General features: G+C 37.9%; 1 protein-coding gene across 5 annotated transcripts; it reads right to left on the reverse strand.

Moving 5' to 3' along the window:
* Positions 1-82: 82 nt before the first annotated feature.
* LOC148877204 (histone-lysine N-methyltransferase CLF-like) lies at positions 83-23,289 on the reverse strand. 5 transcript variants are annotated; one of them, XM_088982853.1, is made up of 19 exons: positions 22,863-23,058; positions 21,962-21,963; positions 20,591-20,696; positions 20,144-20,245; positions 19,727-20,052; positions 14,383-14,544; positions 13,734-13,818; positions 13,405-13,560; positions 13,258-13,305; positions 13,105-13,176; positions 12,239-12,957; positions 4,046-4,202; positions 3,717-3,937; positions 3,298-3,429; positions 2,491-2,581; positions 1,222-1,269; positions 1,015-1,143; positions 854-931; positions 187-623 (listed from the first exon to the last, which is right to left on the reverse strand). In XM_088982853.1, exons 1-19 carry the CDS (start codon positions 22,923-22,925, stop codon positions 432-434), a joined length of 2,889 nt encoding a protein of 962 aa, XP_088838979.1. In that variant the 5' UTR covers positions 22,926-23,058; the 3' UTR covers positions 187-431. The 5 variants fall into 5 exon arrangements, with proteins under 5 accessions (XP_088838964.1, XP_088838958.1, XP_088838970.1 ...); XM_088982838.1 differs by lacking the exon at positions 21,962-21,963 and having other exon boundaries at positions 83-623; positions 20,591-20,660; positions 22,863-23,289; XM_088982832.1 differs by lacking the exon at positions 21,962-21,963 and having other exon boundaries at positions 83-623; positions 22,863-23,289.
* Positions 23,290-23,564: the final 275 nt, after the last annotated feature.

Here is a 23,564-nt window from a genome sequence, read left to right on the forward strand (position 1 = left end):
TTTCAGAACAAGGATTTCGAGATCATTGGTTAAAATGTCGGTTAGTCTGTTGTTTTTGGCGTGTTGCAAGATTAAGCTTGCGTTTGATTAAAACTTCAGGATATGTTTTATTTCTAAATCAGTTTTTTGAAAAAGAAATCCATGTCCATACTCCAATCTACCATTCAGTAACGGTTTACTCTTACATGGCTACACCGACCAAAATCTAGATAATCAGATGAATACATCATCTCTTTACAGCCCTCACGGCGCTGACCGTACTCAAAGGCCCTCGAAATAGAAAATAGAGAATAATTGACTAAATTTGCACAAAAATTTGGAAATTCGTGGATGGAGATGTAAATGTCATCTCAACGACAATGAAATTATGTTTCTTACACAATGTGTAAGAATGGCAAAAAATGGATTTGCTATTTAAGGAACTGCTTTAACTAAGCCAGCTTTTTTGCCCGACCACTCGAAGTAACTGCTTCCTCCTTTTTTGAACCTGTAGTTTCAGGCTTTTTTGCCCAAGCAGGAGCTCTATCTGGCTCATAACGGTAATCATAGAAAAGCTCCTCTCCAGCATTTATTCGTTCCTTGGCAAATATACCCACCCTGTGATCCCCAGCTACCATGATGACCTAAAGCAGAATTATGAGCAGCATGAGCAATCACGTAAACAGAAAATAAATAAAATGGCAATACATCATTTTTTCCTTTACCAAGAATTTTGCAATTTTACAAGTCCCAACACCTAAGACATCCAAAGCTAGGTCAAAGAAAGAAATGCTCCGAAGGCATTGAGCTTAACATTCCGTGCATGCTCATGATGACAAAATGTGCATGAGATAGAGAGAGAGAGAGGGAGAACCTTGGCATAGCAATTTGGATCAGGTGAATGATTGGCAAACTTCAACTTGTCACCCTTACGATAAGCATCAAGGACAAACTGAAAGAAAGAAAGAAAAGGAGGTTATAACTAAGAAATCAATGAAAAGGAAAAACAATTATGGCTTCTGGTACAGATCATGCCTGATCATTCAAATTGAAAAGAAATGATGAATTTTCACGGTCATAAATCTTTCCACGCTTATCAGCTTCACGGTGTGAAATCAGTTCTCCAGTGTACTCTCCAAGGTACTCATGTTTGCCAACACTATTCTGGAGAAATTGAAGATTATTTATTTAGTACAAGAAGAAACAAATGATAATATAAGACCCATATGTAAGAAAAGTTACCTTTAGAAACGCCCCCCATCCAGATACATCGGATCTTCCAAGTAGAACCTGTTGATGCATATGAACCAAAGCTGATTTCCAATTAGAATGATGCCAGAGAAAAAGGTTCATCTCCACTTCTAACTACTTCAGTTTTTACTTGGGCTCCACATTTTATAGAAAAAATTAATAACCCATGCTGTTTATACATCCACACTATGCTGTATTTCAGCTGATACTGGGGTGGCATTCATCAATTCACAGCATGAAACTCTTCAGCCTGCATCCAGACTCGGTGCATCAGTGCTGTTTGAAATTTACCCTAGCACTTCTGTCACTCATTTTTTTTGGATATGTTGCTCCTTGACTGCCCAACACTTTTATAAAATTTTCATTCTATGGGTGACATCTTCAACATCTCCCTCGTTATAAATTATCGACCAAGGTAACAAAAGAGGCCACAATGAGTTATATCTAGGTTTCCATCCCAAGATTACACTGATTTGCACTCCTAATATTGTTAAATTTAAATTGCATATATCCTGTCGTAGTCCTACTTATTTTAAAACCTCTTGTTTCTAATGTAACTTTTTTTTTGGTAAGTCATGTTTCTAATGCAATTGTTCATTAACATTAGTTTTGTCAATTAGTACTATGTCATCTTGAATATACTTGCTCAATTCATCTATGACAAAATGCTGAACCTTGGAGAAAATCCATTGTAACCATAAAATCTGATGTCCCTCTGCATGTTCTAACATTAGTTTTTGCATCTTCATGCATGACCTTTATTTAAGCCCACATATCTCCCTTGGGAAACTATTATATGCTTTCTCTAGATCAATGAAAAAATAAAACCATATGGAGATTCTCTCCTCTCTGAACTTTTCTATCAACTTAGTAACCGTTGCTCAGTTATTTCCACAATAATTATTACAACTTTGTATATCATCATTGTTTTTAAATATGGGCACCATAGTTCTGACCACTGTTTTGTCAATTCAATTCAGAAAAATCTGATTTTGAATATAAAGAATTAAAAAATATGAATAAACTTTCTATAGAAATTTATTCTACTTAAAAGAGAAATACTGTTCATGCAGCTGCTACAAAGTGAAGTTATCATATAGAATTGGACACTATCAAGGCCAACAAGGTCAAGATAATATCATCATCCTTACTACCAAAAAACTCAACAGACTTATTCCAACAATATGGAGTAAGCTACAAGATATCTTGTATTGCAAATAACTAAATAAGCAAAAATCTTAATTGGCCAAGTAATATTACTCTCTGTTGTTGTTTGAGGAGAAGCTTCATGTTCCTGCATTCATAATTGTCACCTCTTTGGGACGGGACTCCAAGAGTACCATCACCGCAACTGTCATGAGATATCACAGAACATAAATGAAAAAACTTTGTAGCATGCTAATGGTGAAAACTAAAACAAAAAATAAATGACAAAAGAGGCTATACAAATCAACCATGTTTTAAACAAATTCAGGAATAGATCCTCAGTTCCTCATGTAAAGTTGCTGAAGTGTACTAGGAGGTAACGAGGCCATCTTTTACAATTCTAAGTAAAGGCAACTATCTATTGTTTTCAATTTCCTAGCTATCTGATGAGGCCTTGGCAAATAATCCGACTTTCAATTTCATAGCTAGTGTGTTGGTTGTAATGGATGGTTGGGGGGAACCTCTCCCTTTACTGCTTTTCTTATTATATTTAATTCAATTTATCTTCATCTTTCAAAAAGAAAGTGGTTAATGATTATAAAGGTTTCAGTTTACATCTTTCCCTCAGGTGATGGAGGTTTGAACCTCAGACCTAAATATTAGCTCTTGCACATCTGCAATTCTTTCATACCATCATTTCAACTTGTTAAACATTAACCACTTCAACTTAATTATGCAATTTTTTATATTTTAAACGCAATTAAATCAATTGTTTCATTAGAACTTCCATGAAAAACAATAACCGATGACAGCAATACTGATGCAATAAGAATAAATGATAAATAAGATGAAGAAATTGAATTCTACAACCATCTTAAAATTGCAAGTTCTAGAAAGGAAAAAGGGGGAAGCAAGACATACCCAACCCAGCAATTTCTACAAACATCTGGATCACATTCCCTGTCTGCTGCAAAACATGGACATTGACGACTTCGGCATTGACTCTTGGCACAATGACAACCTCTGAACCTATTTTTACAGCTCTTAGGGCACCTATATTGGAAATTCGAGGAGAAAATGAGTAGAAACAGTAGAAACCAAAACACTTACTTGAGATAAACATATTTAAGCCTAGATTGAAATAATTGCTTGAATTAGTGAAAAGTTAGAGAATGTCCTTTAAAAAAATCCATGTATAGAACACATTTCCTAATGGAAAATCCAAGAGAAAATACAAAGAAAAACGTATAAGAATCATAATAACACAATAACGACCACAAATCTTCAGGGATAAGCTATTCAAATACATATATTCCTCTAAAAAATTTAAAGTGACTTACCCGCAGTATTTCTCACAGCAGGTTCCATTTAGAAGACAAGCACACTGCTTTCCGCATGCTGACTTGCAATTACAGGGGTTAAACTGCCGACATGGTTGATCCTTCCTCTCAGTAATCCGTTTCCTAATTGAATGGTAACCAGCAGATTTCCAAGTATACTTCAACCGACGAACTCTACCCCTCCTGCGCACAAACCTTGATCTTGTTCGCAGTTCACTACCCTGTAGTTTGTATCAAGCAAGAAAAGGGGGAGAGAGAAGAGGTATTTGATTATTGTCAGAGAAGAAGGGCCAGATACTAGATGTACAGAAGCATAAAAATATACTAACCATAGTATCATTATAATCAACCTTGGAATGGCCTTCAACCAGAGAATTTGTACCATCACCTACTCTGTTTGATAACTTATTTTCCGTGCAACTCATGTACTGATAGACATCTGCACACGTCTTCATTCCATTCAAAAGGTTCCTTGCAATTAAACAGCTGTTCAGAGAAACAAAAGAACCCATACGAAATGAATAACCAAATCAATGCAAGGATTCTTAGAACTCTACATAGAAAAAGATCTTGAGCCATGATATTCTAGAAACCTTACAGAAGGACAATGCATTCCTTGTTTATTCTTCTTCAGTAATTTTTTATCTTGCTCCCCTTTTTTCAAGAAAATTGCCACACCCTTGCCGAACAGAGAAGAAAGAACCTAAAGGAAACCAAAAGGGAAGAAAAACGTAACAACGCCACAGTCCAAGTTCTTACTGTTCTTAATTTATGTTTCTATTTTGTTCAAGTCAAGAAATGAAAGGACAATGTGCTAAAAAATGAAGTCAAAGGAACCAAGGAGTAGATTCAATAGATGATAAAATGACAAAAAATAAAATAAGATGGTTAGGTGGCGTGCAAAGAAGACCATGTACAGCACCTATTAGAAAAAAGTGGTCTGTTTGAAGTTGATAGGAACAGACCAAAAAGGACTTTGGTTGTAGTAAGAAATGATTTATGGGTTCATTTGGTTACCCGAAGTAGGCACCTAGAATCAGAATTGGAAAGGTCCATTCCAATTCCAGCTGTTTGGTTGGTTGGAATGGGATTCCCTTATATGTTAGGATGGCCTTTACAGACTCCCTGGGTATGAGATTCCCAACCCTTCATCCATCCCTGCCAACGCTCCCTACTTGAACAGCCAACTCCCCTTCCCTCCCTCCCTCTGTTGTTGCCGCTGCTAAAACCACCAGCAGTCAGTTTTCAATTCCGATTCCAATTTAGACCCTAAGCATGAACCAAGCAGCCCTAAGCACTCAAAATTCAAAAATGGATATGGCATTGGATAGAATAGAATGGAAAAACAAGATTTATGTAGCCAACCCCATACAATTGGGAGGACAAGGCTTAGATGATGAATCGACGATGATAATTTCAAATCATAATAGCTTTCTTGCTTCTAGTCTTGGTTTTGAATTATTTATTCTTCAACCTTGATCTTGACCAACACCTCACTAATTTACTTCCTAATATTATTTTTTTGATTCTTAAACCACTTTTCAAATTGTAGAGAACACTGATGTGGGTCCCACAGCAGTGGTCCCCACTGTGTTCGTAAGACAGCAGTGTAGTTATTTGTTTCAGTTATAGTAGTGTCAGTTTGAGTCAGTTTGTTAATTCAGTTGTTATTTATTTCAGCCTTTATTTACTTTATTTATTATGTAAATACTAAGGGCAGATGTGTCCTTTGCATTATGTACTAAACATAACCTATAAATATTAAGAGAGTGGCGGCAGCAGATCTGTTAGAATCTGTCCCTCCTTTCAACCACTTGTGTTCTCCTGTTTCTCTTCTATTCTCTCTCATTTCTCCCACTTTTCTTCTGCTTTGTAAACCTAAAACCTATTAGGATTCAAAACTGATTACAGTCTTGATCTTCTACTTGGTATCAGAGCCTATCTAGGGCTTCTCATGTGTGTCTAGTCCAACCGACCACATGAGGACTAGCTAGGGCTGGAAGCTTTGAAGAAAGTTTTCGGTGGCTGAATCTTGGAGATTACCACCAAGAGAGGTTCGCAACAGTTAAAGACTTGTCGCGGCTTGCAGAGAGTTGGTAATCAGGAAGAAGCAGCGAAGGTTAGGGTTCAGGTAACCCTAGAAGACAGTAAATCGAAGTACATAAGTAAGTTTTTTTTATTGAGTTTCAGGGATTGCAATCAGTCGAGATAGGTTGGACCTATCTAGAAAGAGGGGTCGAACTGTGTTCAAGTTTGTTTCTAGGGTTTGGCTTGCCGAACTGTGTTTAAGTTTGTTTCTAGGATTTGACTGTTGGGCCGAACCCACCTCCCTTCGAAGGTGATTAGTTTTTAGGGTTTCATATTGCCCTACGACAAGTCCCACTTGTGAGGACTGCTTGGAGAGTGCAGCTGAGCACTTACTTCAGACCTACAGTTGAAACCCTAATTTTGCTCTCGCAACAGTGGGCCCCACAATAGTGATTTCAGAAAATAGCATCTCAGATTGATAGGCTGCCTGGTACTGTGCATGTCGATAGATTTCAGATCAGATTTGAGTTGATTTCTTGCATATACTGTGATAGGCGATTGATTTCATATCAGATTTGTGTTGGTTTCGGATCAGATTTCAGACTTGCTTGTTTGACTATGTTTTCTGGTATAGTGGCTCTAACGGTTTGTAGCCACTGAATCTTGATCAAAGATGGAGTTTAAGGGTCAGGGAGAAAGTAGTTTTGGAAACCACAGTTATGGTAGTGTATCTGAAACCGGGTTTCAGATTACAACTATGAGATTTGATGGGTCAAATTATTTGGAATGGGCTCAATTAGCCATGATGGCTATTGGAGGAAGGGGAAAACTGGGTTACCTCTTGGGAGATGTGAAAAAACCTTCCAAGGAGGACTCAACATACACCAAGTGGGTTTAAGAGAACTATTTGGTTATGGCATGGCTGTGTAATTCTATGCAGCCACATATCAGCCGAAATTATTTGTGGGCAAAGACAGCCAAAGAGATATGGGATGTTGTGAAAGAAACCTATTCCCAACCCCTTAATGTTGCTAGAGCCTATGAACTGAAGTGTGAGGTGAACAGCCTTAAACAAGGAGAGAAGCCAGTTTCTGTCTACTTCTCTACCTTGAAATCCTTGTGGCATGAGATTGACCATCTAGAGACCCTTGAGTGGGAGAGTCCCAAAGATGCACAGACTCACAGAAAGCAAGTCGAGACGAATAGGGTATTTGAGTTTCTGGCTGGTTTGAATTCAAAATATGATATTGTGCGACAACAGATATTGACGAGAGATAGTGTGACCCTTTCTCAAGCATACTCCCTGGTGCATAGTGAAGAGACCAGGAGGAAAGTCATGATGCAACCCCAGCCTTTTTTCCCAGCCTTGACAGCTATTAAACCTAAGCCAGGGGGTGACTCAGAAAGGGACCGGAAGAAAGAAGATAAACGGGACCTGGTATGTTAACATTGCAAGAAACCCAAGCACACAAAAGATACTTGTTAGAAGCTACATCCTCACTTGGTCCCAGCAAAACTAAGAAATAAGAAGGGTAATGCTCATGGCAGTGAACACTAATTCAGCATCCTCATCAGGCACATCCCTAGAGACTTTAGCTATTGTTCGAGCTGCCCTCATACAGTTAGAAAAGGAAGTTGGGAGTTCAACTCAGCCATCTCAGTCACCATCAGCTCCTGCCACATCTGCATTTGCACATTTAGATACTCGAGCCTCTGCTTACCATGCTTCAGCTCCAGGTAATACTGACCACTACTGGGTAATAGATTCAGGTGCATCTGACTATATGACTAGCTTGCCATCTTTGTTCACTTCTTATCACTTGTCCTCTGGCCAAGATAGAGTATCCATTGCTGATGGCTCTCTTGTTTCCATTTCGGGCAAGGGGGGCATCAAGCTATCGGATACTATCTTTTTATCTTCTGTCTTGCATATTCCTAAGCTTGATACTAACCTGCTTTCAATTAGTAGTATTACCGAACACATGAATTGTTCAGTAACCTTTTTCCCTGCCCGATGTGTTTTTCAGGATTTGGAGACGAGGAAGGTGATTGGGACTGGCCGTGATATGAACGGGATCTATCTGCTTGGAGAGAGTTCTCGTCAAGAGGAGTTAGTGGATAAGAAGTCTTTTGTTTCCCAGTCTATGAGTTCGGTTATGCTTTGGCATAACCGATTAGGTCATTTGTCTTTTAAGTCTTTGAAGAGTTTGTTTCCTGCTTTATTTGAGTCTGTTGAGTTATCAAAGTTGAGGTGTGAAAGTTGTGAGTTTGCCAAACATTGTAGAATATCTTATTCTTCAAGTAATAAAAGGAGTAATTCTTCTTTTGATATTGTGCATACTGATGTTTGGGGGCCATATCATCTCTTCTATGAGTGGGTATAGATATTTTCTACTATTTGTTGATGACCATACCCCTTTTTCTTGGGTCTATCTTATGCGTTCTCGGGATGAAGTTCCTGCTCTGACCCAAAACTTCCATCAGATGGTTTTCACTCAGTTTGGGACCAAAATCAAAGTCCTTAGATCTGATAATGCAAAGGAATACTTTGCTCAGCCATTGACCTCCTACCTTCTTAGCCATGGAGTTATTCACCAGAGCACTTGCCCTTATACACCACAACAGAACGGTGTTGCCGAAAGGAAGAATAAACATATCTTGGAGGTGGCTAAAAGCATTATGTTTACCTCCAATGTACCTATTCGCTTCTGGGGTGATGCTATCCTCACGGCAGTTTATCTCATTAATCAAGTTCCTTCTCAGGTTCTTGATATGAGAAACCCCTTTTCCCTTCTATACCCAGACGAGGAGTTGTTCATTGTTCCCCTTAAAACCTTTGGTTGTACCTGTTTCGTTCAGCTTCTCGGGCCTCATCATTCCAAGTTTGAACCTACGGCCTTCAAATGCATTTTCCTTGGTTATGCACAAACTCAAAAGGGTTATTGCTGCTATGATCCGATTTCAGGGAAACGGTTTGTCTCCATGGATGTCACATTCTTTGAGGAGACACCCTATTATCCTAGGGTTTCTCCTCGGGGGGAGAGCAGTGAGAGTGGAAGTGGGGCTGGTAGAAGTGGGGCTGTTTTGAGTGGGGTTGTTCATTTACCTATTCCATTGGATAATGAAGGTTGTAGTGGTGAGGGTGGTCAGAGGGAGCCGGAGTTGAGAGTCTATTAAAGGCGATGCAGGTAGGTTGATCCTAGTCTTCGGCAGTCCCGCCCAGCTCCAATTCCTTCTGCGGCTCCAGATCCAGAGCCTATTGAGATACCTCTCGCAATTTCCACTTCCCCTCCTATGGATGACCTTGATCTCCCTATTGCCATTCGCAAAGGGAAACAACATTGCACCACTTCTACAGCTCACAGCATCTCACAGTTCTTATCTTATGATCATCTGTCTCCATCTTATCGGTCCTATCTCACTTCCATTGCCGATGTCCCTATTCCAAGAACAGTGCAAGAAGCCTTATCAGTTCCACAATGGAAAGATGCAATGCAAGTCGAAATGGATGCCCTGTTGAAGAATAATACTTGGGCACTGGTTGACCCACCAAAAGGAAAGAAACCGGTGGGATGCAGATGGGTGTTCACTGTGAAGCATAATGTTGATGGCTCTATTGAAAGGTACAAAGCCCGACTGAATGCAAAGGGGTTCACTTAGACTTATGGTATAGACTACTTGGAGACCTTTGCCCCAATAGCCAAGATGACCACCATCCGAGTTCTGTTATCCCTTGCAGTAAATCATTCTTGGCCCCTGTTTCAGATGGATGTTAAAAATGCCTTTCTGAATGGAGACTTACAGGAAGAGGTTTACATGCAGTTGCCTCCTGGATTCTAAGATACAGAAACAGTTAAGAAGGTGTGCCGACTAAACAAGGCATTGTATGGTTTGAAGAAATCACCTAGAGTCTGGTTTGATAGGTTCAGATTAGCCCTTGGAAAGTTTGGTTATGTACAGGCCCAGTCAGATCATACACTATTCATCAAGAGGGTGGAGTCCTCTCTGACACTACTAACAGTATATGTTGATGATATTGTGGTGACAGAAAATGACAGTCATGAGATTGAGTCCCTCAAACAGCTCCTTCATCAAGAGTTTGAGGTGAAAGATCTTGGTGCACTATGGTACTTTTTGGGTATTGAGGTTGCTAGATCCAAATAGGGGATTTTTATCTCTCAGAGAAAATATGTTCTAGATCTGTTGGCGGAAACTGGAAAGTTGGGTGTTAAGCCGGTTGATACACCCATCGAACAAAATCACAAGATTAGTGCAGAGGGTGGGGAGCCTCTTGAAGACAAAGTTATGTTCCAGCGGTTAGTTGGAAAGCTCATATATCTCTACCTCACTCGGTCGGATATCAGCTATGCAAGTTAGTGTCGTTAGCCAATACATGCACTCCCCTAGAACTTCTCATCTTCTTGCGGTAGAGAGAATATTAGCATACTTGAAGAGATGCCCGGGTAGAGGTATATTTCTCAAGAACAATAATCACATAAGGGTGGAAGTCTATACAGATGCCGATTGGGCTAGGAGTGTTGATGACAGAAAGTCTACCTCTGGATATTGTGCCCTTGTGGGAGGTAACCTTGTCTCTTGAAGGAGTAAGAAGCAGAGTGTTGTTTCCCGCTCCAGTGCTGAAGCGGAATACAGGTCAATGGCTAATGGAATGGCTAAAATCTTATGGCTGAGGTCACTACTCGAAGAGTTGGGTATTAACTATGAAAAGCCCTTAATGTTGTATTGTGATAATCAGGTAGCTATTAATATAGCCCACAACCCAGTGCAGCATGACATAACTAAACATACCGAAGTTGATCGACATTTTGTGCGAGAAAGGGTCACATCACAAGAAGTGTGTCTTCCGTATATCACATCTAATATGCAACTCGCGAATATCCTCACCAAGGTTGTACCAAGGAAGAAGTTAGAGACAGACCTATCCAAGTTGGGAATGATAGATATCTACTCCCAACTTGATGGGGAGTGTATAGAACACTGACGTGGGCCCCACTACAATGGTCCCCACTGTGTTCGTAGGATAGCAGTGTAGTTATTTGTTTCAGTTATAGTAGTGTCAATTTGAGTCAATTTGTTAATTCAATTGTTATTTATTTCAGCTTTTATTTACTTTATTTATTATGTAAGTACTAAGGGCAGATGTGTCCTTTCCATTATGTACTAAACATAACCTATAAATATTAAGAGAGTGGCAGCGGCAAATCTGTTAGAATCTGTCCCTCCTTTCAACCACTTGTGTTCTCCTGTTTCTCTTCTATTCTCTCTCCTTTCTCTCACTTTTCTTTTGTTTTATAAACCTAAAACCTATTAGGATTCAAGATTGATTACAGTCTTGATCTTCTACTCAAATCTCTCAATCTCATTGTTGCCAACCCCTTCACCCCAAACCACTCGCCTTGTAAAATATCATTTTCTTCCACTCATGCCTTCTATGGTTCTACCCAGTACCACATTAACCTCCTACACAGACCAAAACCATTACAAATACTAGTCACCAGCATACTTAAGAACTGACCACTCATAGAATACAAGAGGGAAGAGTTCCACTCATATGGGCTATTTAGGCAAAGAGTTCCAGGCAAATTCTATGTTCATCCTGGACATTCTCCACAAAGATTAATATTCAGATAGGTAATAACATAAAGCCTAAGAGGAACAAGAAAGACTAGAGAACTCTTGCAACATTTGATTCATTATTTTGACAATCTCATTTCATTAGTAACCACATATCACCAAAGAAACCAACCGGACAATTAGAATTGCCAACAAACCCATTTCTCAAGGGATATCAAGGGAGAAAGCCACCTTTGCCCCTATTATGTTAGTTTGGCATGTCCCCAATCAGATTAGCATCAGTTTCAGATTGGGGGGTGGGGGTGTTCAGGAATGATTTTAATATTGTATAATATAATATATATAATGACTTGCAAATAACTTCTATGGGACTTGAACCCATCTCATTGGTAAGCATACAACATCAAAACCAATTTGTCAATAGATCCTTACTAATTTCATGTAAATATAAGCACATATACCTTATATAATCAGATAGGATCATAATGAAACGGATTGGGGTGAATTCTTGTTCAATCTAATTATAAATAGATCAAATTTGAATTGCCTTTAATGACAAACAAAAAACAGATTGAAAAAAACTAAGTACATTATAAGAAAAATATCAATCTCTAAGAATTTTAAGTACCTAAAATAGTTGAGAAGATTTAGTTGTATTGTCTGAATTCTGGAACAAAGCAATTTATCAGGCAAAATTCAAGACTTTCATTTAGGATTATGTTAAAATTATCAGGAAGTTTGATTGGATGCTGAGGTAATACAAGTTTGTTATTTCAAAATTCTCAAAATCACATTCCCAGGGATCACCTGGCAATACAAATAAAAATAAACAAAATCTACATGCACTTAAAATAGTCCTTTCCAAAGATAGCTTCTCAACATGGCTGGAATGTACTAACCTATTCCTTCCAAAAATTTCCAAACCTTTTGCAAAAAGGCCCTTCTCGATAGTTTTCCAAGATTTATCACCTGTTGCTTCATTTTTACAAATGCTTTCATCAACAAACTCTTCTTTCTTCGAGGTCTCATCACTAATAGCCTCTGGTAGGCCTTTAACCATCTCATCAGATGGTTCATCATGACCATTAAATGTGGATTTGCTACTGTCCTGAGCTGGTAATTCCTTCTTCTTGGGCTTTCTTGTAGGTGGAGTTTTTACTTTCCGTTGTGAAGAAGTAGCCTCTTCATTTTCTTTGCGTGAATTAGACCTAAGCTTCATATCTCTTGGCCAAACACATCCACTCACAACGGAGTCAGAATCAGAAGCAATCATTTTTTTCTGTCTCTTCCGCATGCAAACAAAAACACGTTCAGCAACTCGTTTGCTGTTTCTTTTGTGAACACATTTTCCAACAAGCTTAGCCTTCTGAGGTGATGAAGAATTGTGGATGGAAGAATTATCCTGCCTGGGTCTTATCTCTGACTCGCTGCTTTCTGATGTATTTCTCACATTAGATGAAGCACTTTCACTCTGGTTAGACTTTAGCTTTTTGCCAACAGATGAACTAGTACCTTTCTTTCTGGGAGATATTTGGTCCCCAGCTGAAGGAACTGGTTTTTCTTCAAGACCATTGTGCACAGGAGAGCTCCTTATAGCATTGCTTTCCAGTTTCTGGGCCTGAGACATCATTTAACTTGAGACCGCATGAGTAAAGCAGGACAAACCCAGGGATTTATGTATCAATTTGGATCTTTATACCAAACTTTTATGAAGAAGTACAAGATAAACAAACAGCAACCATATCCAGCACATCAAATTACGTACCAGCCGGTAGCAATTCACACCACATGGTACATTTTCCTCATCTGTGTAGTTCCATGGAAGCTGTTTCTCAGCCTGATGTCATAGGAACAAATAAAAAATAATTTAAGTCCAACAAACATCTAAACAACGTGAACCTCAAGATAATCAACATACAGGAAAGACAAGATCCTGTGAGCATCCATGCAATCTACAATCAAACACCTGCCAGAATAAAAGATGAAGTGCATCAGAAATAATTCTTGGAAGAAGTGATCACAGAGATCATAGCACAACATAGAGAATGATGATAATGATTCTTACTAGACATCGCCGACAAAATAGATTGTCAAAAGAATCCAGTGCTGCATCTAAATCTTTATCAAAAAATGAATCATCCATTTGTGTTTTATCATCAGTGCTACTCTTCTTCTCGCACTGTGCATCTTTCTCTCCCTTCATAAGAATTTCATATCTTGCCTGTATAGAATGTTTGACGTTGTTTCATACCTCTGTAAAGCCAGCACAAGATGATTGGGAAACAGCTGGACCAGAGTTTCACACTATGACCAGTTTTTCAAATAAATTCTTACTATAACTACAAAACTAGTTCACAAAAACTGGTATCACACTTCTTATCATTGGAAGCATACCTTAACCTCACAAGGACTTCTAGAAAAGCACTGTGACAATGAATCCAGCACAGCATCTGATAAACCAACCTCTTGGATGGTCATTCTGGAATAGAACATGAAGGGCAAAGTGAGTATCCCTTAAAGCAGAACTAGAATATAAAAGCTTCAGAGAACAAAAAATACAATAAAAAATAGTTAATAGACATCAGATAAGTACATTTTGAAGTAACTGAGAATCTAGTCATCTACTCAGGACCCATATGAAGGCACTCAGGCATGATATATGGCTTGACACATCCATGCATGCCCCCAAATTAGTAAAGACTAAACACAACATGGCATTAAATAGAATGGAATGAAAACAGGACCCATGTAGCCAACCCAATATAGATGGGATGAGGCTTGGATGATGATGATTATGAGACATAACAGACAGTCTCCACCATATGTGATCCAATTCATGAAATCATGAATTTACTGTTGAGAATATCCTTCCACACAAGAAACAAAACAGAAAAAGAGCAGAATAACAAACAACAGCCCTCATAATTTACATAAAAAGAACAACCATTAATTTCTAAAGGTTAGAAATCTTAAGAGCAGGAAAAGAAAAAGAGCCATGGCCACAGAATTCACAAACTTCATTTGGTTTTATGGATATACCAACCGAAGGATATAATCTTCAGAATCCACAAATTCTCTCTTTTCTTCTTCCTCCTCAACTATTTCCTCCTCACTGTCACTGCAAATTAGAGCTTCTCCACCATTTTGATCATAATAAATTCTCCTTCGACCAACCACCGACTGATCCTCGGTCATTCTTTGGTTCCTGCATGGATTTGATTATGGAATCACTCAATAACCAACACAAGTTTAAAATAATGAAATTTATAAAATAAAATAAAAACTAGCACCAGCTCAAATGATAAGTGATCTTCAAAATAAAGCAGACTGAAAATTGAATGCACAAACACATATTCCAAAACAGAAGGGCATCCAGAAGAAATGCTCAAAGCATTAAAATTAATCACACAAACAACAAATTATTCATAAAAAACAAATCCAACCAATTAAATAGTCTAGCGTAAAAAGTAATGGCATAGAATGCATTTCCACGGTGAATTAGCATTTTATCTAATGCCAGGAAGCGAAAATAAAGATGGTCCATTCCGGGGACCAGACTAAAGAAAGCTTAGATGGCTTTTGATCAGGAAAAGGCAAATGTAATATATCTGAAGCTGATGTGGGATCTTTGTGATTCAGCACTATTCTTACAACCAACTTAGGTCTAGCTGCATAGCACAAACAAAGAACTAACAGAGGAAGAAAAGAAGAGATGGAAATAAGATGAAAGCCATAGGCAAACACACTCAAGGGTGAGGGCAATCACACCCCCAACTTGGCAATCAGACCAAATTCTGTAGAGAATTTTCTTTGTTCATTAGCAAAAACCTGTTCTTCAAATGAGTCTTACAAGTTTAATAAGAAAGAAGCTTCCGAAGGAAGGAACTCCCCCCCCCCCAAATTAGCTTGCCCAACAAGTCACTTGCAAAAAAAAAAGCTAGATTAGAGTAAACCTGCCCCAAACAATTACATACGTAAAGCCAAACAAAGGGAAATTACTAGACTATGACTTGTCTCCAAACATGCAAAACTACAAAATACCCTTACTGTCCAGAAATGTAAGAAAGTCAAATAAGCCCTGTCCAGCAACAAACTCAACCACACAAAGAGCATCTTAAGGTGGATTGAAGACTCTAGGGACTTCCCAAGTTGATCCACTGCTAACCCAGCTCCCATGTGGGCTCTGCTTCATCATAATGATGCCAAATAAGTATAGGAGCAGCTTTGGTTCTATTTTGATATGCCTTGAGTTGATCCCTATCAGAAGCCTACAGCAGGATAATAATAGATTATCATATTGCCATGGCTTCCTTTTTTATGAAAAAAAACAAAGAACGTATTGTTGAAAAATAGTAGGTAGAAAACAACTCCTAACAGGCAGAACTGTTGTTGGTCTGTTTTATTGATAAATCTAACAGGCAAAATTGCTATCACTCTTGCAAGGACTTAAGCTAGATTATTAGTAGCTTGCCCTTAGGTTGGTCCACTTTAACTAGTGAAGAGGATTAGCAGGTGGTTTTAGACAGGATGCCTTTTGCGATAGTAGGTGTATCGTGTATGGTCTCTTAGGATCCCACTTAGAGAAGCTAAATCATTAGCTTCATTGCCAAACAGTTCATTGGGGTGGGTTCCTAGATCAGTCAGTGCCTGACTTGCATGCTAGAGGAGGGTAGAAAATCAACCTTGTTTGGGGGATTCCAGGTCCAGAGACTGATACACAGTGGTTGTTCCTTTGTTCACAATCTAAAGGTCTTTCAGATTGTTAATGAACCAACAAATAGGTAGAGAATATAAGTGGTACCATTCATTTCTCAGATTATCAAGAGCGGGGAAGTCGGTCAATGGGATCGTGGTTCCCATTGACTCCTTTTCCCATGTTCATTTTCCGGATTCATCTAGGACCCATGGAAGAATCACTTTCCTGTGTATCACTTACCAATCTCCCAGGTGGGCAAGTAACTTTTCCACCTGGGGGAAAGGTTGACAAAACAGGCAAGTTTTTCCTAGGTAATGCTTACCCAGGTAAGTGAATTTACCCAAGTAAATAGCTTTCTAATAAACGAGCAAGGCTTAAAAGGACAAAAGCTTTCTTCAACGCATGCCCTATAGAGCATCAATTCACTATATCAAACAAAAATAAAATAAAATTAGTTCAAAATGAAGCTTACCACATTCATGAGAATTTAATAACCTAGTCCAACTAGGAAGTAATTTCCAGAAAAAATTTACCAAGAAAAAAAGGTTGCTACAAAAAGTCCTACTTCTTTGCTTCCAAAGATGGAAAAAGGAACAAACCTCGACAAAATCCACTCAATGGAGCTAAAAACTTCAAACAGTCATAAAAGAAAAAGCTGTCCGATAAGATCTAGCAGGTATCAGTGTATACCAAAATTAAAGTGAATGAAATTTTATACCATGGAAGAATCCTATCTTTGAAGAAAATGATCAACAGAATTCAGGTCCAGGTTATCTCAACACATGATCCATCCAATTCAGAACAGAGATACCCTTTGTACACTAGGTGAGCCAAAATATTATCAAAGAAAGCATGCCACAGAAATGCCCCCACCCTTGGAGGAGCTGGCACACCTACAAACTAAGGGCATAAAATGCATCTTCCACATTCCTTGATAAATAACCATATATACATACATACATATATATATAGAGAGAGAGAGAGAGTAAAATATCTCTTGATTTTCAAGCTTCTAAACCTGCTTCATCCACCTAAGAAGGAAGCATGATGAATTCTTAGTTTCTTACAGCTGCAAAAATTCATTCAGCCCCTTGTAAAAAAGAGGTCTTGTAAAAAAGAGACATTTCACCAACTCATCATCAATAATCATGAAACAAACAGATACCATAGAATAGAATCAGAGTGAGTAAATACCCTAAATGCCATTATCCAATGTTGGTCCTAGATATTTGGGGACCTTGGAGGGGCTGACTGGATTCAATTCTAGCCTTTGGCATTTTTTTCACACAAAGTGACCACTCTCAAACCCAAAATCAATGTTTTAAAGCATGGGAGGCATGACACAACATGAGGCATTCCACTACCAAGAGGCATGAGGCGTAGTTCAGAAAATAAGAGGCATAAGCCTCCTTAAGAGGAAGTTTTTAACACTAGTTGAAAGAGGGAGAGGGGGGGGGGGCGCTTCCTTACTGTTCCCTTTTCTTTTCTGACTGAGGTGTGCCTCCAGGCATACACCTTTCACGCCTTTTAAAACACTGCTCAAAGCCATACTCTCATACTTGCCAACCTTAAATTTTATCATTACACACACCAAGCATTGGCCCATGGTGAGCAGACACCCTAAAGGTGATATATATCTGAGGTGCAACTTCAGCCGAATTATGTTCAGATTTTGTTAAGATTCGAAAGGGCCCAAGTAATAGTTGAAATTATTCAAACTGGGCAACCCAACTAGCACCCTTAAATAAATCATGTAGCTCATCAATGCAATTCCAGTCATTACCCAAAACAACAAAAGAAACACCCATTCCCCGACTTCACTTTATGGTTGAGGTTGATACACATCTATGGGTCTTATGATCAGGTTTGTCATACAAACTACAACAGTTCTGCTGCCATTGTAATCACAGGTCAACATACACCAAACAGTACTTAAATCAGCATTTCCTCCATCCCCAACAAAAGTTTTGATACACACAGATCAGTTCCTGGTCATCTAGGCTCCCATGAACCAGGTTAGAGTGTGTTCTCAGATCTATTATGGGCTGATGTAGGTTTTTTGCATGTGTACAGCATGTTTAATCTGTCCTACCTTCAGTCCAGACACACAGCTGGAAGTCCTATAGCATCAACATCAGTAGCTTGCAACCCCAGAACCCGGAAAAAGAGAAATAAAATTGTCTTGTTCGATCAGGCCACAAAAGATAAGAGTACCCAGTCCAATTGAAAAAAAAAAGAGTAAGAATAAAAACTCATATCTAGGGGGGGGGGGGGCGGCGGCTTATGTCAACTCTGTATTTACAGAAAATGGCTCTACAAAATGGACTTGACTCAAAATCCATTGAATCAAGTTCCAATTTGACTCACTGAGCTTAGAACAATGAATCAAACAACTTTACAGAAGAATGTTTGTGTGGGTGTGCATTTGTGTTCTCTAATTTAATTAACAATTTTATCTCTTCCCTTTCTAAATTTAGAATTAATCTTAAGTAAGTTTCTCTTATTTCACTTGTCTCTCTGCACAAATTCTGCTTTTAGGGTTTCTATGTAATGGCTTCTCTGGAGATCTTGAGATCTGGTGTCTGCAATGCACATATTGGTCCTCCACATGGTGATTTTGTCAGTCAGTGGTTAATCACACCCAACAGCATTATAGTGCATTCTACCCAAAGAACCAAATTTGAGCTTTTACTTTTCAAGTATAAGGCAAACCAGTTGAACTTTGAGTGTTGGAAGAAAGCAGAAACACTGTTGTGGATTTGATCCATTCAACCAAGGAACAACTTCAACTGCCAGTAGACCTCAATACCCTTTTTAGTCTAGATGTAAGCATGCATAGTGTACCATATCCAAACAGATAAATTTGAATAGTACATTTTTTTACTGCAATCTCTTGCATCATTGTCTCAGAAACGAAGTGTTGATGAATTTCTTCATCATGCTAATTAAGTTTTAATGAGTTTATTCATTTTTTTGTAAATAATTACTCTTTTATAAAATTTTCCTGGTTACCAGTTGATGAAACAGGAATCTCAGTTAAAGGGCCAGTCTACTCTAAATATAAGGAACTAAAGGCAAAGGGTACACAAAGGGAAAATTATGGGTTTTTAAAAAACTTTACATGCACATGATTCACATGCAAATGAATCTTGACAGGTTGCTAATAGAGGCAAGGTTTTTGTCCAATGACATCACCTAGCAAGGGAGGTCTTAGTCCATTTTGAAAAGAGAGGGGAGGTTTAGTATTTACAAGAAGTGTCAAAGGAGATTGTGACTAACAGCAGAGACAGCCATAGATACTCAACAGAATTTAAAAAAAAAAAAAAACAGAAAGCATTATAAGCAACCATTAACACATCAAATTCTAGCACATACAAAGCAGATTTTATTGATAAAAAAATAATAATAAGCACCTGACAAAAATCATACCAAGAGGACTCTTCCCATGAAGATAATGAGTCATCTAGAGAAACAGGTTGCAAGACTAAGACCATGCAGATAAACAAGCATAAAAATATAAAACTAGCCAATTTCATGTCATTTGTCAATTCAAACACTGATATTAATCACCTATAAATAACCCATATTTTACAATAATATATATAAAAGGAACATCCAATATGACATACATCGCAGAATAAATATGACAAAGGAAAATTAATGTGTGCAAGTACATAGTTGCATGACATACCTATCCAAAAATATCCATGTAGTATAAGGAGCCAATTTCTTCACTTCTGGAAGCTTGATGGGGCGAACAACATTCTTCATTCCGAAACTAGAACCTACAAGAACTGCTGATGAGGCATAGCTATCTTCCTGAGAACCATTCTTATCCTTTTCACCATTAGTCAAATCAAGACCATTCAGCATACCAAATGCATCTCTTTGCCTCTTTGTCAGCAGGTCTAGATTTTTTTCAGTATCATTTATCACACTGTTGCTTCTCTCTTTTGACAGTGTATAAACATGATTTGTAACACCGAGCAGCTTTTCATTGTTTTCCACCATTCTTTTCTGTAAATAAATAAATAAGCAGCTTATACTTTCAAGGGCTAGAACCATTAGAATACAAGCTCCATTGAAAATAGGTACCAAGAAAACGCACCTTTATAAAGATGCATCTCTCAACAGCAACTTGTTTCTTCAAAGAATCAATAACTGACAGAATGTCCTTGGAACTTTGACTTGATCCTTGGACCCCCAACATCTGTCAAATCGATATATAATTAGAAGCAAATTGAAAACATTGGAGAACAGAAACATAATGTACCTAAGAAGTGTTATAAAGGAGGAGAATCTATAGTAATCATTTTAGCAAGGTTCAAAATAACTACTAGAAACAACTGGCTTTTCAAGTTCTTTGTTTATTATCAGAAAGAATGATCAAAAGGATTTCATTCATGTAGTACAATAAGTAAGAAAATCCCTAGCATTTTATGTAGTTGGACCATATGGAACTAGTACATAGCTGACATTTTCAAGAGAAGTAAAGAAACCTTAGCAGAATGTTCCTCTAGGTCTTGTGACCCCATGCTAAACAAGTCAAACTTACCTCTTTCCTTGCTAATAAATCAGCTAAGCCACTAATTGATCTGAGAGTCCACCCAAACAAGTAGTTCTGCCTGGCAGCCAAAGATGTCCAAGAGTTCAAAGTGTATCTATGCATGCAGAAATCCAACCAATAATTACTTGACAGGCATGCAGTTCTGCTACAACTACATTTCAACCTGATGAGAAGACTAATTTTAACCTATAAAGAAGAGCAACAAGTTCAACTCGAAGGAAATTTCTTTCAAGACAATGGCTAGACAAAAAAGGCATCCTTGGACGGTTACCTTGCCCAAGCACCTACATATTTTTATATAAAGTGCCACATAATGTTTTTATATTTTTGTTTTATGATATTAATAATATTCAAATAGATATTATTACACCAAATAATTCATTTTTTCAGGTTTATAATATGCTTATTTATTCTTATACCAGTTTCTTTTTATTATTTTCTTATTTGTTTGGGTTTAAATGGCACACAAGTCGGTGACATAGTCTTGAACCCTTTAATCCTTCAAAACTGAACCTATAAGTGAGAAAGAACTTGATGATTTGTGTGCCATTTAAACCCAAACAAATAAGAAAATAATAAAAATGTATAAATGTGAAAGAACTTGATGATTTGTGTGCCATTTTACCCAATCAACACACAAGAGCAACCCTCTACTTCTTTGTTCTTTTTCTTCTCGTAATATGTTGTTTTTCTATGCTTTGATATGAGGTTACTATTTCATGAGGATTGTGGTGATTATTCGTTAAAGATTACTGCTGATTACTATGAAACCTAAGGAGCTACTCTAGGATTTATATTTTATTTTAAAAACTCATCACCTGAGTTATGAATTTAATAACCATAATCTGCGTTCTGTAAATCCAGAAAGTTCACTAAGTCATACATGCTTGTCTACAAACTCTACACCACCTATTAAAAGATAATGAGAATCTCCTTCTTAGTCTACCATTTGGCCAAATTCACGACCAGATTTTATGAGTTTAAGGCTTTAAGCATTACATGATAATCAAACATAGAAAAATTGTTATACCTTTCATCCTCAACATTGTTCAGAAACTTCATTAATTTCAACTTTTTATTGATAATGGTAAAAGAACTGTATTAATTTGTAAAAGTAAAAAAGTATCAGTAAAAAATCCAATGGTTTGAACCAAAAGGAAAATCTGAAACTACCTATGATTTCAGACAGGCTTCCTACCAAACATACAAAAATATCAGCTTGAGAATTGAGATGATAGTAACATTCCTCAAATAGCTCCCTGCTCAACATCCCTTCTCTTGCTAGATTATCTTCTAGTGAGAGGTGAGTCAGGGAACCCAATGGAACAAGGGTTTCACTCTGATTACCAAGGAGTCCACCTCTCTAATCTGCTATGAGGGTATCCCAAGGCCAATACTGAAATCCCGATCCTCATTCACCTTGTTCCCAATTATAAGCCTCCCTCAGTGATTACCTTGTCATTAATTTCAAACTATAATTGCCACTTTGAAATTCCTTAAAAATCAGGCATTATTAAAAAGCAAAACACAGTGTAGTTGTACGCATTAGCCCTAATGATACATTTAGCCTTAGTTTGGAAGGAGTACAAATACAAATTTGTAGAGTGCAAAACCTTGTATTTTATATTATTTTTATATCATGTTGTATATACTGTACATATTTGTATTTGTACTCTTCCCAAACTGAGCCCAAATATGACCCTTGAATAAATTCATATAATGACACCACGCAGCAAGTAATTATACCGGAGAAATGGAGAAAGTGTGATCCCTGCGTAAGGCTCTCTAAACCCAATTACCTAATTAAAAGATCAAATAATTGCACTCAAATTAATCAAATCATACAGAGGGTCTGAAGTTCTAGTTGGTAATGTAAGGAAGGAAAGCAAGGAGATCAAATTTTTAACGTTGAATGGGTTTCCTATTTTATGGAAGACTCTGAGTTGACTAGTGCTTATGACAAGTTTTTTTAAGTAAACTCTAGTTATCTTCCTTTTTTTCCATTTTTGCTTCGCTTACCCGCCTTTGAAACAAATGCATCCATCTCACCATTGTTACTAGACAACCAAAGGTCACTGTAATTCATTTCACCGCACTCTGCAATAGTAATGCAGGACCCGTAGACAATATATATATATATATATATATATATATATATATATATATATATAGAGAGAGAGAGAGAGAGAGAGAGAGAGAGGAACAAGAGAAAAAGATGGGCCATTGTCCATTGAGGAAAGGAAAAAAGAAAAGGGAATACCTGAGAGTCCTTAGAGGGATCTGATCTGCTGGCGGAAGCCGAAGGCGTAGCCCTAGACGACATTGAAATCGTTGTAAATGTGGATGACGCAGCGTAAATTGAGATGCAACAGTTAAGGCGGACGAAGATTGTGTTGAGAGTGGAGCTTTTGGCGAATCAGCCTTGGAAACCCTAATTTCCCATGGGAAAGATGGGCGAATGGTTGGAGAAGGCAAAAGCGCGCACAGCGCCGTCCAATGCGAGATTGCAAGTAGGAAAACGCGTCGGATGCTGAAATTGAATGCGATGAGGATAGCGCGGGCGGGGAAATAAAATTGGGGGGAAAGACCTGAGATGGGGCGTCGTTGCTTTTATTTTGAAATCTAGTGGCGTACCTTCCCCACTTCACTACCGTATCTCTCTCCCCTACTAGTTCTTCGTAGAACCGTAGTTTGTATAATAGTTACCCGGTTTTTATTCTTTTCAATTAGCTACCCGGTTCGCTTGTTCCATGGCTTATTCGTCTGTAGTAAATATTTCTAAAATTAAGATTTAAGAATCTTATTACATTTATGGGTAAAACTTTGGTATTTACCGCTTTAACCATATCAAATGATGGAATTGATTGAAAGAGATGGTAAATACATATTGTTACTTAAAAGAAAAAAAAATAAGTAAAGCTTAACGCGATTGATTGATATCCAGTGGAATGCACTTGTTTGG

The sequence above is a fragment of the Nelumbo lutea genome, chromosome 1 (genome assembly GCF_056320005.1).
Source record: "Nelumbo lutea isolate HS-2025 chromosome 1, American lotus-T2T, whole genome shotgun sequence".
Lineage (NCBI taxonomy): Eukaryota > Viridiplantae > Streptophyta > Magnoliopsida > Proteales > Nelumbonaceae > Nelumbo > Nelumbo lutea.

What these genes read in the sequence shown, in the direction of transcription:
- LOC148877204 (XM_088982853.1), bottom strand. Translation starts at nt 22,925, where the DNA reads ATGTCGTCTAGGGCTACGCCTTCGGCTTCCGCCAGCAGATCAGATCCC. An exon ending in ATTTATTAGCAAGGAAAGAG is followed by an intron (nt 20,246 to 20,590) that starts GTAAGTTTGACT and finishes TCGATTTGACAG; the next exon opens with ATGTTGGGGGTCCAAGGATC. An exon ending in TGTAGAAATTGCTGGGTTGG is followed by an intron (nt 2,582 to 3,297) that starts GTATGTCTTGCT and finishes ATCTCATGACAG; the next exon opens with TTGCGGTGATGGTACTCTTG.